The sequence below is a fragment of the Natator depressus genome, chromosome 4 (genome assembly GCF_965152275.1).
Source record: "Natator depressus isolate rNatDep1 chromosome 4, rNatDep2.hap1, whole genome shotgun sequence".
In the NCBI taxonomy this organism is placed as follows: Eukaryota; Metazoa; Chordata; order Testudines; family Cheloniidae; genus Natator; species Natator depressus.
The window spans coordinates 136,341,481-136,356,579 of record NC_134237.1 but is presented as its reverse complement, the minus strand read 5'-3'; the positions used below and the strand labels follow the sequence as shown (position 1 = coordinate 136,356,579).

Genomic DNA, 15,099 nt, shown 5'->3' with positions numbered 1-15,099 from the left:
TTCCTACCTAAGTGTGATGAATCTGGGTGGATGTGTGCACGTGTGAAAGACAGCAGAACAACCTGCTTTACTCCCAGCCTGCCCATTCCTCTCCCAAGCCTGCTCAGCCTTTGCGCCCCCCCCCCCCAATCAAGGAACCCACACCTGCTCCGGGTGATGGAAGGTGCCCAGCAGGCAGCTGAGCCCCTTCTGCATCAGAGGGAAGATTCACACATGGAGCATCGTGGTTGGGAGTGGGGTGTTTACACATATACAATGGTGGCTGTTGGGAACTAATTTTCCTGGCTGGGATCTTGTTTTGGTGGAACTGATTTTAGGCATTGCTTCCAGGTTCTGTTCTCCACCCAGTATCGATGGGGCCAGAGTGTCACCGTTCAGATTAAAATGCAGGAGAGAGGTGCTCCCAGTTCTGTCCTCAGCCCATTAGAAAACATCCCTCAAAAAGAAAGGGAAGCAATGGGAGACCCAGTATACAGCCGTCTGATAAAATGTAGGTAAGAAATAGCAGATCGGAGAGGGGAAGAGTACAGTTTACTGCAAATGGACCTCTTTGCTCATCATTAACAATGTTAAGAAAAGTTATTATTCTCTAAAAGGGATGCTGTTTAGCCTTCAATAGAGTCATTGTTCTCTGCCGTGTCTGGGACAGCATGAGCGGCTTTTCCTGCTGTTAGCACGATTGAAGGAAGAGCACAGTAATCAATATATGCCCATTATACTGGTGAGTCTCTTTTCACCTCACTGAGACTAATAGGGGAAGAAATGAAACAGTTTCAAAACAACAAAGTGGTCAAAACTGCATTTGGAAAGGCTCAGGAGTGAGAAGCTACCAGTGACATGCCTGAGTGCATGCTCAGCCAATGCTCACGGAACGGGGCTGGATGGAGGAAGAGTCTCTCTCTCCTAGGACAAAGGAGGATGCATTTCAAAAGCTCACATTTCTCTCTTGCTGTGGCTCATTCAATTTCTTTCAGTGACACACTTGTGTTTAAAAGGGTGAAGATTTCTGGTTAGATATCTTGAGGGTGGTAGAATGAAAAATAATAAAAAACCAAAAAGATGAGGGGGAAAGGCTGTTTCTTTGTTATCTCAATGTCAAGACACCGCAGTGATGGGTGCATGAGAAATACATAGACAGTTCTTTTCCATTTATATTGCCATAGCTCTCACAATGTGCTCAGTTTTCTACAAACATATAGAAAACACAGAACCTAGAATCATAGAACCATAGAGTTAGAAGGGACCACAAGGGTCATCTAGTCTAACCCTCTGCAAAGATGCAGGATTTGTTGTGTCTAAACCATCCAAGACAGATGATTATCCAGCTTCTATTTGAAAACCTCCAGTGAAGGAGCTTCCACAACTTCCCTAGGCAGTCAGTTCCATTGTCCTCCTGTTCTTACAGTCAGGAAGTTTTGATGAGATTTAATCTAAATCTGCTATGCTGTAGTTTGAACCCATTGCTTCTTGTCCTACCCTCTGTGGCAAGAGAGAACGATTTTTCTCTTTTTTATGGCAGCACCAAGCTCCCAATCTAGGGTTCCGTTTCCACAGACACCTACGCACATGCTTAATTTGAGAAGAAAGATGGTCCAGTGTTAAGGGCACTAGCCTGGGACTTTGGAAACCTGGGTTCATTGCACTGTTCGACACAGACACCCTCTGTGATCTTGGAAAAGTCACTTAGGGCAGGTCTACACACCATTTTTTGTACTGGTTTACTTATCTCAGTTCAGAAACCAAAATAGTTACATTGGTGCAATACTAAAGCATGGATGTAAATTTATGGAAATAAGTTAACCAAAATAAGCACCTTTAGGCCAATATAATTTCATTCATACTAAGGGGTTGGACCAACTTAACTATATCAGTTTCTAAACTGATATAGTTAACTTGGTACAAAAAAAACCTCTGCAGAATTAAGGCGTATTTCGGCCTTTATCTTGCAGGTCCTTATGTGATGCACGGTGAGCCACGTACAACTGGCATACAGCACCGGAACTTACACTAACACTGTGGCTCTTTGTTCTCTCCTAGTGGCAAGACCACAAATAGATGCTGTGGCACACCCCCAGAGGGCAAGAGTGAGAGGAAGGATGTTCAGGAGGAATATAAAATTGCTGCAAATACTTTCATGGTCTGTTTTCCGTCTGTCTCGTTTAGTCTGTAACTAGGTGTCTGTTGCGCTGGGAGCTGCATTGATCCTGACTGGGGACCTCTGGATGTGGCTGTCATACAAAGATTAAATAGCAATAGTTTACACTCTTGGCTGATCCCAGAGCACACAGACATTCCCATAGAGATTTATTCAAAGGAAAGGGACACCAGGACACAAAAGGTGCAATGGGATGGATGTGTTTTGCTGAACATACCAGGTAGGTTGTTTACGGGGAAGTGATTCTACTGGTTTGTTGTTACAGCTCGATAGGCTTTAGCACAGAAAGATGAAGACGTGGGCCCTTTCAGTAACATAAAAGTCTAGCATCACGGGGAGATGGGTTGAAAGAATGTTGCAGTTCTTTAAATTAATTTGTGAAAAAGCATTCACAGCACCGATTCCCTAATTTAGTCCTTCAACAGGAAACCGTCACCCTGCATTTTACAGTGCCCAAGCAATACTGTCCATGTCCAGTAACCTTTGGTAAGTTCCTTGGGAGAAGCACCTGTTTTTCCTGCATTGCATGTTTGTGCAGCACTAATAAAAATAGTAAAGCAGCCGTGTTGTCAAACAAGGATTCTTTAATTCTCCCCTGTGTAGCTGGTAGCCATCAAGTACGGCTTCTTTCAACTTTTACCACCGCTGACATGCCAGCATCAATCTGTTCTTCCAATCTGTGCTGATCTGTTGCTCAGGTTGGAAAAGGGACTCTTGCAAATAGAGGACACAGATGCAGTTCTACAAATTAGACAAATGATGCAAAGAAGCCTGGAAATAAAGGACAAAAGCCACATCGTAATGTCTGCAGTTGGTGAAGCTTTTTGGTTTGAGGATGTGTCTGGGCTGCAGAAAATGCCACTCTTAAGTAGTATGCAGCTTTATTCAGTCCACCAATATTTTTATGACTGCTATTCTTCTTCAGAGAAGTATTTATTCCCTCAAATGAAAATGCTTTTGTTCCAATGGAGGCTCCCCACAGGAAGCAGTCTGGGAATGGCTGCCCTGTTTAGAATTGGAGGTGTTACGGTCTATACCTTCTGCTGCAAATTGGCTCCGAGTGCAAGTGTGTGTGTCATTTTCATCTATCTCCTTTCAAATATCACTAGCCACCAGAGTTTCATGGTAAAAGCCTGATCCCACCAGCGGCCCTTCAAGAACCCAGGGGAAAATCTGCAAACAAAGAGCTTGCAGGATTGGGCACTTTACATGTAACATGTTGCCTCTCTCTCACTGCATAGAAGCTTGTAATGAATGCAAATGAAAAAGATTTTGCAAACTCAGTAATGGAACTGTTTAAACTAGGAGCTGGGGGAAAGCTGACAGGTGCCAAGGAACACTCAGGTGGGGCAAAAATCTGGTAGGGCTCTCAGTGACACAAAGGTATCTCTGTACACAGAGAAAGGTGGGACAGATGATACACTCTCTCTCCCTTCAGCAAGGATCACACCACTGCCACTCTAAGCTATTAGACAGGTCTACAACTCTCTACTGTTAGCTCCTAACAGGCCTAAGAGACATGTCAGAAAGCCTGATTCTCTCATTACTTCCTTTTTAACTTTTCAGAATACAGTTTTCATTCCCAAACTGAAATTAGATACTGATACCTCTTGTGTCAAAACATTTTCAGATATGTTGTGTTCATGTATCTACTTCATAGCAGAGTTCAAAAAAACAAACAAACCCCAACAACAACAAACCAGGCGAACCCCAAGCCACCACTAGATTTTTTCCCCCAGAAGAAAAAGATAAATTTTTGTAATGTAATTATTTAGGAAGTTTTAACAGGTTTACAAATCATTGCCATGTAAATATCTAAAGTGTTAATCATTACGACACTGAGGTGATCTTTTTGTTTAGAGAAACATTATGCAGTAATAGAATCATCAAATCTCTTTGTTTAACAGAGTATTATCATATTACAGAGTGAGCCTCTTTCTGCCACCCAGGCTGTGTTATTTCTGGGGATTTTATTAAACTGAGTGAAACTACTGACTCTACTCATATTTACCAAACCATGCATGCCTGTCAAATGTTAACATTCAAAATAATTGGACAGGTGTGCTGCGGGGAGGGGTTTGGCAGTACTTTTAGTATTGAATAAACAGTAACTAAATATCTATCTGTCCTCTGACAATTTTGCGGGGTACCTAATTGATGCATTGAGTTTTTCCATAACAACCATCTCCCATATGTTTTGGAACCACTCCTCTAACTTTTAGCTATTTTTCTTTTCCCAATGAGAGGTTATCAGTAGTCTAGCAGCTACTAGCAGATTAGATGAATTTTTCACCTGTTTGAGTGTGTCCCTTTTCCCTAGGAAGCCCCTGGGAACAGGTTACAGTCTTAAATTAGTGGCCATTTTGGTGAGCAGGAGAGCAGATCTATCGTTCCCGGATCAAACAAAGAGGGTAGGAGGAGTAAGTGGGCAGCTAACATGTCAACATGAAGTTGAAGACAACGAGGATGAGGTTGTGCTGTGAGGAAAAAGGGGGAGCAAAGGAGCCAGAGAGGAAGGTGGATGGGGAGGAGTTGGGGGCAGTAGATGATGACTACATGGAGGGGGAGTGGAGATAAGAGGCAGGAGGAGTGTTTGAAGAGGAAGAAAGAGTGGTAGGGTTGGAAACAGCAGAAGAGAAGCTCTACACCTCACCTCACTCCTTTGCAGATTACTTGAGGTGGAGCATGTGAGAGAAGAGGTCACTGTGAGGGTGTGGCTGCAGCAGCAGTGTCAGGAGAGGGGATCCAAAGTTCCTGTAAGTGCCAAGAGATAGAGGGAGAAGGAGACGAAAAAAAACATGGATAATGGTGATCTTTGAGATGCAGTGTGTGCAACCACTTGGTATTCCAGAGGGAGCAAGAGAAGAGGATGACAGGGAGACTGCTTGAAAAGGAAGGGCTAGAGGTGGCGATGGGACAGGGTGCAGGAAATGGGACTGGTGGGGATGGAGGCTGGGTCAAATATCGCACAGAGGAGGAAGTGGAGGTGGAATTTGGACTGGTGGAGGTGAGAGGGGGTGAGGAATGGGCAAAGGGGAGAACAAAAAGGGAGAAGCAAGGGTAAGGTGGAGATGGTGGATGCAAGTGAGGAGTGGGGAAGGGAACCAGTGGAGGAAGGGATGACAACACAAAAGAGAGGTGTCAAGAGAGTGAACAGGGAGTAGTGGCAGAACGTGGTTAGGAAAGAGCAGCCTATGGGGTTGATAGGAGCGTACGCTCAGCTAATGCAGACAAGAGCAACAGAACAAATAATCGAACCAAAGACTGTATTATAATGTATATGCCCAGAGGCAGAGTTAAGGCTGGACATGGACTGGAACTGTGGCATTTCCCTAGCTTTTGAGCACTTCACTTTGCAGCTGTAATGTTTTTTACATAGATACTTCTACTTTAAAAAAAACAACAACTAAATATTTCTTATTTTGTGCCTGGATCAGCTCTGGCGATTTGCTCTGCCTGGAAGAGGCCTGATTTTGTGCAAAATTCTGGCTGGTTTCTTTGCATTTTCTAGAGGATTTTTAGATTAAGATTACCCTGTTTCATGCTATTGAGCAACAGCTGAGCTTTCTAAAATAATTTCTTCTGAATCCAACAAAGGCTGTGCTCCTATTGGGATCCGGGAAGTAGCTGCAAGGCTGTGAACCTTTCCCCAGAGGATAACTGGGGATGAAGAGTGTTTACTCCAGCATCTGCCTCGTAAGGAGGGTCATGGCAAGCAGGAGCAGATAAGGAGCAGAGTGCAGGTAAGGGGCTAAGAAAAGCCAGTTCTGGAAGGAACTGTCCACGACTGTTCCATTTCAGAAGGTTGAATCTACATAGAAGGCGAAATTTCTCTTTAAAAGCCCTGCCAAGGAGATAATAAATGTATTGAGAAAATATTTGATGTTACAGACTTTCTGATGGTCTTTTACACTTTCATTTTTCAAGTACTGGAATTGTTTCACCAAGCAATGAAAACAAACTAAGCATCGTTATTACGCCTTTGGCTGCTGCCGGGGAACCCTTGGCAACATGCACTGAATGGAAAGAAGGCAGTTTTGGATACTGGCAGGGTTAGCGTAACACAAAACTGAACACTCGCTAGAAAACGTCAGGTGGCACATTAATTTAACGGCTCCTTCAAAGCAAGATGTTCTCTGGACTAAGACCTGATAGTAGGTTGTGCCTGGGCTGTTCAAAGAGCTGATAAGGGTTTCACAGAAGTATGACTATATCTTGTAGGACTTCAGCAAGCTAGAGAGATCGACTCTTTTAACCAGTTTTGCACCCACCGTCTAGAATTTCATCTAGACCACACACCCCTAGTTTACTTATGAGAATGTCGTGTGGGACTGTCTCAAAAGGCCAAAGGTGCTTCCCCCTTCCACTAGGCCAGTAACCATGTCAAAGAAGAAAACCACATACACTGCAGCCTCACCGAGGTGTCCAGACACCTGTCTCATACCTGAGCCCCAGTGAGATCATAAACCAGGACAAGATAGGTGGAGGAGCCATAAAATGTAAGTGCATTTATTTCAGTGAGGCTGTATCAGAATTAACGTGACCCCCTCAGAGAAGGAGGGTTTATAGACAACTCTGGCTGCCAATACATGGACACAGTGACATGCCTGGTGAGAGACTTCAGTTTAGTGAAGAAAGCAACATATTTTTTAGGATCTAGAACTAGCAAAATACATATTTTGTGAGAGCTGGAGGGTAGTGATGGTGCTGGTGATGAATGTTATTCTTAATTGACACAATTCTTTAAACTCAAATGTTATGCTTACATTTAATAACAATTTTTATTTAACATGTTTACAGGTTAAACCACCTCTTGTGGACTTTTGCTCAGCAAAACTTTTTAAAATGCCTAACAAAAGCCCCCACAAAAAAACAAAAACAAAACACCTGTCAGGTATGGCCTAGGTATTCTTGGTCCTGCCTCAGTGTGAGGAGAAGGCCCAGATGACCTCTCAAGGTCCCTTCTAGCCATACATTTCTACGATTTCTATGAAATTATTAGTATTAACGTGACACACACCAAGTTACTATGCCCAGTGCCAAAAAGAACATGGAATAGCCAGTGTAAGACATCCAGTTCCTTCCAGAAGCAGCATATACTGGCATTATAACTAATGCCAGATGAGATCCCAGCACTGGGACAGTCATCAGCTGTACCATCATTAAGGATTTATTTTAAAAAAAGTAACACTTACTAAAAACAGATCAGTAACAGATGATAACTTGTGGTAATCATGACAGTACAAACCCAGGAAAGTACCAAACTAGTGACTGGCTACAAAGACATACATGAAATTTTCCACCGAATGCATCCGATGAAGTGAGCTGTAGCTCACGAAAGCTTATGCTCAAATAAACTGGTTAGTCTCTAAGGTGCCACAAGTCCTCCTTTTCTTTTTGCGAATACAGACTAACACGGCTGCAACTCTGAAATCATACATGAAATTTGTTTTTCTTCAGTAAAGTAGTTGTCCATGCACAAGTAAGAACCCAGTAAACAACCGCTCGTATGTATTACCTCTTTGTTGGTGACTCCAGGAGGTAAAGTCCCATGTTTATAATCCTCCAGCAACTGCACAGCTCCTTTCAGACGACTCTGCAAATACATAAAACAATAAAGCATGATCAGCAACATTTGTTCTGCACTGATCACGTTAGACCTAAGGCTGTGAATCTAGGTTACAGGGCCACGTGCAAGTCTTAAAACACACTTCTTTATGCAAGCCTCGGGATAGGTGTATTTTTTATATATACATACACATTTAGTACATGTTTCTGTGTTTGATTTATATTATCAGCTTCTTGAGAGAGGGACTGCAGCTTCCTCTTTGTTTGTACAAGTATCTAATAATACATAATAATTATGTGGGATACACAAAAGAACAAGGAATGCTGGCACAAATGGTATCAGAAAGTCTGTTCAGCTGAAGTCTTCTTAATTAGAATGATAAATCTGATTTACTATCTCAAGAAGGAGGCTGGATTCATAATGCAGCTAGGGAAATACTTTTTTTGAGGACAAAATGACCTACACAGGTGCAATGGACAGTGCATTTATGGGGAATCAATTCATACCTTGCACCAAATGCCAGAAACCATCAAAACACCCACTGAAGTCAAAAGGAGTTTTGCCTACATAAGGACTGAAAAATATGGTAAAGTAAATTCAAGACCTCAAGAACTGCAGTAAGAGGCACTAGCCCATATAATTAATCTGTATTATTAAAAGAAAACACACACACAGAGTGGCCACCCTCAAAACTTCAACATCTACCAACAATTATTAAACAGTATGTTTGATTCTGATCTCAGCTACATCAGTGTCGAGCAGGATAATTCCACTGAAGTCAATGCAGTTTCTGCTCTATATTGTCTATATATTTGGGCCAGATTTTCAGAATCAGTGTTGGCATCATTCTGCTCCCACTGAAGTTAATGGGAGTTTGATTGCTGAAGTTAATGAGATCAGAATTAGGCAAGAGCCGAGGCCTTTTTAAAATCCCACCCATTATACACACACAAACACATACAGAAATAAGCAACTTCCTCATGTTGCACTAAAAGGCAGTTTTTAAATACCTCATGCATTCAAATTATCGCAAGTATTGATATTCATGTATTGCTGAATCAAAAAGTCCCATTTGTTTCCAGAATATATATCCATATTTCAACGGGAAGGATGATCTTGCAATTAAGCACTGGACTGAGATTCGTAGGCCAATTCTTTTGATGTTTGGTAATAAAAAGGGGAAAGTAATCTCCATTCAATTAGTCCAAAATGCAGATCATCAAGTCAGGCTGTAAAGGCTGGCTTCAGTGAAGGCCACTGCTTTTCCAGTGCCCTGCCAAACCTGCAGTAAGGCTGCAGAAAATGTCAACGGACTAGGGAAAGATTTCTCATTTATTTAAAAACAAAGACAATTCAGTTAATTCAATTAATGTTTTTAAATGTTACTGTCAGGCTTGTTTAGTTGTAACTTTCCTGCCCTAGCTGTTACAACTATTATTTCTAGATAGGGATGCTTTATAAAGATTTTTTTTTTAACACGATGATATCTGATTATAATCTACCTAGGTATTTATGGCCCTTAGCATTGTATCATAGATCCTCACAAACATTAATAAGCTTGTCCTTCCAAAAATTAGGCAAGTATCATTAGAGCAAAACTTGTTCTTCTATAGGCTGGGCTAATTGCTGGCAGATTATTAGTCCCTTTTTGTTGCAAACATCAAAGAATACTTTGTTGTTTTCTTGGAAATACCAGCAGTTAGGCCAACCCGAAATTGGCAATAAATGAATGACTAGTGCCTTTCAATTGTTCGGTACATAAATGCATTAATGAAAAAGTGGCAATCCCAGCATTCTACAGAGCAAATGTGTTGTGGACGGATCAATGCCCATTTTTGCATACACTAACCTAATTCCATATATATTCACATATTTTTGGCCTTGGTATTACATTTCGCATTGGCTCACATTTATTAGCAGTGATTCAACACACATGTAAAAGTGAGTAGTCTTTGCAAAGACACCTAATGAGGTTTAATTTCAGGAGACATGAAGAAAGGAAGAATTCAGGAAACATTCTAACAGCCTGAAGGAAACGTGAACACTAGATCAAGCTTCTTCTCTTCAAGCTCTGCAATGGAGGTCAGTCACGGTTACCGGGCTAGCTGCACTGCTGTCCCCTCTCTGCATTTGCCTGAGAGCATCTGAACAGGTGACAAGTTGCTTTTTGTGGGGTGGAATCACCCTTTTCTCCCACTCTTAGACTAGAGCCTGGGTTGCAGATGCTTGTGCTCACCAGAATTACCTCAGCACGTCTGACTTCAGTTAGGTACCTGCAGTTTTGCCCCTAGGGAATCGTGACAGTGGTATATCCACAGTGACTACACAGCCTTGTCAAAACGAAGTATTGTTTATTCTTAACAGTCGGAACACCAAACAGCACAAGACAGCAAGGATTTGAAAACAATAAAATAGCCTAAATACAGGCATACTTACATAGCACTTACTGTTTCTCTCTCCTTCCCCACACAGTGTTAGCCAGGTACCTCAACCTCTTCAGACTCCTGCCACACAGACTCTCTCAGTCTCAGCCTGTTCCCTGAATAGCCCCCAACAACTGACCCTGCTTTCTCTCAAGAGAGGGACTCTATTTAGTATTCTTTTGATCTTAAGCCCCCAGCCCTGGCAAAGTAAGCCTTTTAAATTTGCTGGAGCCACAGCAGGAAGTCCCTTCCTAATTATTAGCCCAGCCATTGTTCTTGCAATGGCCCTTGAAGCATTTGCCCCAGAGATATTTTATTTCTAGTCTTTGTTTTACAGAACAGCCCCTTTTGACTCAGCTTCAGGAGTCAGATCACAGCCCTTACAGCAGTCAGACAATCATAGAGCATTTGTATGTTAATACAGAGCAGCCTTCATGTCTTCCACTGTCACTCAAATGTTTTGTCATCCATATATATTCATTTAAAGCAAGTTTTATCAGACACATTACCTGGTAAACTCAAGTCTCTTTTCAGAAAACACTAGCCTCATCTGAAACCTCCCGGCACCCCACCCACTTTCTCTGGGAGGTTCCAGAATCACTCTGGGCTTATATTTGATCTTGGTTTGGTTTGCTGACTTAACGAAGATACACTCCAGCAATGTGAAGTCATCCTAAACTAGCAGTGTGTTCACTCTGTTCATTGGGTGGGACTGGGATGTGTTGGGGACATCCGGGGTACAGGCACAAGTACTGGAGAGAAACACCACACCCTGCTCCAAAGACTAGGGATTACGTCAGTATCCAGGCTCTGGAAAACTGCAGACACACAACTGGAACACACACAAGGTATTTTAAAAAATAATGAAATGATCCTCCTGGAATTAATCATCCAGAGCTTTAACTTCTCACAGTCAAGCAGCTTTAATGTGTGAGCGAGGGGAGGAGAGTTTGGGTCTTTTCCTAACAGGACCTGATTTACTTTAAAAAATATACACAATAGTGTCTAGATATGACAACGAAGGGCACCTTACGGGTAAGGCTAGTCATATGTCCTGTGGTCAATGCTGGTCACAGATCCCACAATTTTTACAAATAAAAAAAGGACTGTGTGGAATTATCTGTACTTTTGTTCAAATAAACAAACAAGAAAAGTTTGCTTTTTAGCCCTGATGGTTCTCAGAATGATCTAATGGGAAAAAATGAGGCAGCGCCATCTTCCTAATCCTTCCAGTAGATAGAGCTTTTGTGGAGCATTCCTCCTTTCATATAAAGGGGTTAGAAATGACAGGAAAATTGTAAAACCATATAATTTAGGAATTATAACAAGCTCTGTCAAAACACCACCAAGTATAAGAATGTTATCGATATCCTGTGCGTAGTAAGGGTTTATCCTACCTGAATAAGTTTGATTTTTATTTTTATTTTAAAAGATAAAAAGGTACCTCATGTATATGAAAACATAGGCAGCCACTTTCGGGAATGAAGGGGGAAGAGAGCAAATGAGAAAAAATTACGACTTTTGCATTTTTTTGCTATGACAAAAATTGATTTTTTTTCCAATTCACCCCCACCCCAGACAACACAATTCTGATACTCATAAAGGAAGGAAATATTAAAATAGAACTAAAGAACAGGAGAATCCGATATGGCAGTGCAGGATCCAGAGGTGAAAAGTCAAAGACAACAGAATGAATAATAAGTAAAGGATCCAGAGAAAATAACCAATTTTCCCTACAAAGCTCCACAATAAACCAGTATTGCCAGCTCAATATACTGGAGAACAATTCATGCTCATTATTAGTATGGGGATTTGGGGGCAGGGTTTTCCACTGAAATTACCTACACTGTGTGCCTTGCAAATCATCTACACAGAACAGCATGTAACTTTGAATGAAAGTCTAAAGTAAATAAATGAATGGATCTGTGTTCTATTTTTTTCCTCTTCTCTTGAGGAAATCTTAGTAGTTACTATAACAACCCTGGCTGGATCTCATCTTGTTTAGTACAGAAACAAACAGAAACAAAAAAGCTCAATTTTTGCTTTTAAACTTGCAGTCTCCTTAAATGTCTCCTTTTGGCTCAGCAGGCAAAAAAAATAAATAAGGCTTTATGAGAGGAATGAGCCTCCAAACAAAATAGCTGAGGGTTGTGAAAGATTACAAAAGGCTTAAAAACAACTTATGAGTGTCCTACAACAAACAAAAATGTAAACCATAATGATCATACTAAGAATATGAAAGCACTTGGTTTAGAACGGTTCAGATTGTTTTAATAAAATATTAACTGCCCCAAAACTTTGCTAATACAGAGTTAAGATTAACCAGCAGTGCCTCATGTAATTCCAGAATGCTGAGTGCACCTGTTCTTTAAAACCTCCAAAACCCAGGAAATACAGAGTTGCGGTCCACATCAGTCCAACGACGCAACTTGCGCCACGAATAGTTCCTCTGACCCTACAGTGGCACAGCATTATTATGGTGGGGTGATGCCAGCACAGTTAAGGTTGCACCAGGATTTCCATTTTACGAAGGGTAAAAAAGGCCTGCAAAAATTCTATCTGTTGGTTTAGAGGATCACTTTGAATGTTTATTGTGTACTGCTTTATTTTTCTATAGCAGTTTGTGGGAAGAAATATCATTTGAAGTTTGCTATGACTGCTGCTGCTTACTGGCATCTTTCATTTTCCTTCTGTTTAATTTAAGCTATTTTCCTTGACAGTACTTCTAAATCTGTAAAGTAGAATGTGAGTATCCATGTGGATTTTAGGTAACTTTGAAATATCAGCTTTTAACTCAGAACCTGTGCTCTCACAGCAAAACTTCCAGAAGAAGCCCCCACCGAATGGAGGCAGAGAGCAACCAATTTGCACAACACAGATTCTCAGAAAGCTGTGGAAAGCAGGACTCAACTCACAGCATATGGCTGCTGCTCAGGTTCAATAGCCACAGGGTAGCACCTTGAGCTATCCAATTATTTGTCTGCCTGAAAACACTGGCTTGTAACAGAGCCCCAGCCTGCTGCAAATACGCAAAATTTACTTTCTCTGGCTCGTCTACTTGGATTGAGCCATGTTGTAAGGACAACTTTTAACCTGAATAACTTTTAAAATATTGCTTCCTCAGAGGGGCAGTAGCTGCTGAGATCAATCTTGAGTAGGTTATATCAGTTTGGGGAGGATCAGTCCCTAAACTGATCCTCAGTTGTGTGAAAAAAAAAAAAAAAAAGTTGTAATATCAAATGATAGGGTTCTTATATTTATTTGGAGGGGAAGAGGACATATCTAGAGAGCTCCTTGTTCAAGTGACCTCAAATGTGGGCCAGTAAGTCTACCATAGATGTCCAGAAGGCACTGCAATTTTCATGACAATCCAATCAAACGTGGATTTTACATAACTTAGAAAAATCAGGTATTAAACATTAAGCTAGTCTCATCCTTAACGATAGTGGGGCTAGCTCCACCAGAATGATTCACTGGGGACTGAACAGCTCAGGGGATTGGTAATGGGATATGGAGCCTTCAGGTGCCTGGTTCAGGTTCACTACAGTCCAATAGTGACTGAAGGCTGTTTGGCAGTCTTAACCCAATTCCTAGCTGGCAAATGTCCACCTTATAAATGGACTTTCTTGATGTCTGTCTCAGCAGAAAGGTTGAGGGCTCAACGGTTCATGGAATCTGAACTAGAGGTGGTACCACCAGATCCAGGCTGAGAAACAGTGGCAATGGGATATGCCAAGGACCAAGCACATTGGCACGGTCTGTGAGATATCTATTCTGAGGATACTCAGAAGACTGCAGGATTATTAGACTGGTACCTTTTCATAGAATCATAGGACTGGAAAGGTGTGGACTCCCTCTATAAGGGTCTAGATGCTCTTTGACCTGTGTCTTTTCAGCATTTAATGACAGAGCTGATTAGACTCAAGAGTCATAGAATCATAGGACTGGAAGGGACCTTGAGACATCAGCTAGTCCAGTCCCCTGCACTCATGGCAGGACTAAGGATTATCTAGACCATCCCTGACAGGTGTTTGTCTCACCTGCTCTTAAAAATTTCCAATTGATGGAGATTCCACAACCTCCCTGAGCAATTTATTCCAGTGCTTAAGTTTTTCCTAATGTCCAACCTAAACCGCCCTTGTTGCACTCTAAGCCCATTACTTCTTGTCCTATCCTCAGAGATTAAGGAGAATAATTTTTCTCACTCCTTCTTGTAACAACCTTTTATGTTCTTGAAAACTGTTGTGTCCCCTCTCAGTTCTCTCTTTCCAGAGAGAAACAAACCCAATTTTTTCAATCTTCCCTCATAGGTCATGCTCCTCCTGAGCAAGCAATGGTTTTGACCTCACAAAAAGAAGTTTGCTTCACTGAACTTCATGCTGACTTTATAGAAAGCATGCTCATGAATCATTAGCTGATGTTTCCTTAGTGGCAAGTCAATGGGCCAGCAAAGGATTAAAATCCTGAAAAAACATTCACAGCGATTTCATTCGTCAGAGGCACACGAGCCTTTTTCTTAGCTTTTTACGAGGCAAACACCTTTGAACAGCTGCTTGGTTTTTGCATCATGCTGAATATTATTACATAAAGACACTTGTGGGCCACCTCCTGATCCACTGAAGCCCATCGTGGTTTTGCAATAGGATTTGGCCCTCCAGGATGCAGAGGGTTTTCCTGCCCTAGTGAAGAGCGATGGATCATGACTAAGAATGTCTTCTTTTGAAGTTGCTCTTTTAAAAATGCCTTTGGAAGGCACTTATAGGTCAGTGGAGCAACTCCAGATTTACGCTGGTGTAACTGACAGCAGAATTTATCATGGGATTTTTGAAGGTGGTCAGGGGCCCAGTTTTATGGGTCATAGATTCCAAGGACAGAAAGGACAATTCTGATCATCTAGTCTGACCTCCTGTATAACACAAGCCATAGAACTTCCCCAAAATAATTCCTAGAGC

General features: G+C 41.6%; 1 protein-coding gene across 2 annotated transcripts in view; it reads right to left on the bottom strand.

The window, feature by feature from the left end:
* SFXN5 (sideroflexin 5) overlaps nucleotides 1-15,099 on the bottom strand; it is a 168,437-nt gene that overhangs the window by 129,934 nt on the left and 23,404 nt on the right. The window contains exons 1-2 of one of the 2 annotated variants that reach the window (XM_074951957.1): nucleotides 10,161-10,275; nucleotides 7,674-7,751 (exon numbers count right to left, since the gene is read on the bottom strand). Coding sequence is in view for 1 of the 2 variants with exons in the window: in XM_074951956.1 (XP_074808057.1) it covers nucleotides 7,674-7,751 (78 nt within the window). In the remaining variant the exon portion in view is untranslated. Of the gene's footprint in view, nucleotides 1-7,673; nucleotides 7,752-10,160; nucleotides 10,276-15,099 lie in introns of those variants that run through there. The other variant, XM_074951956.1, reaches the window with a different exon arrangement.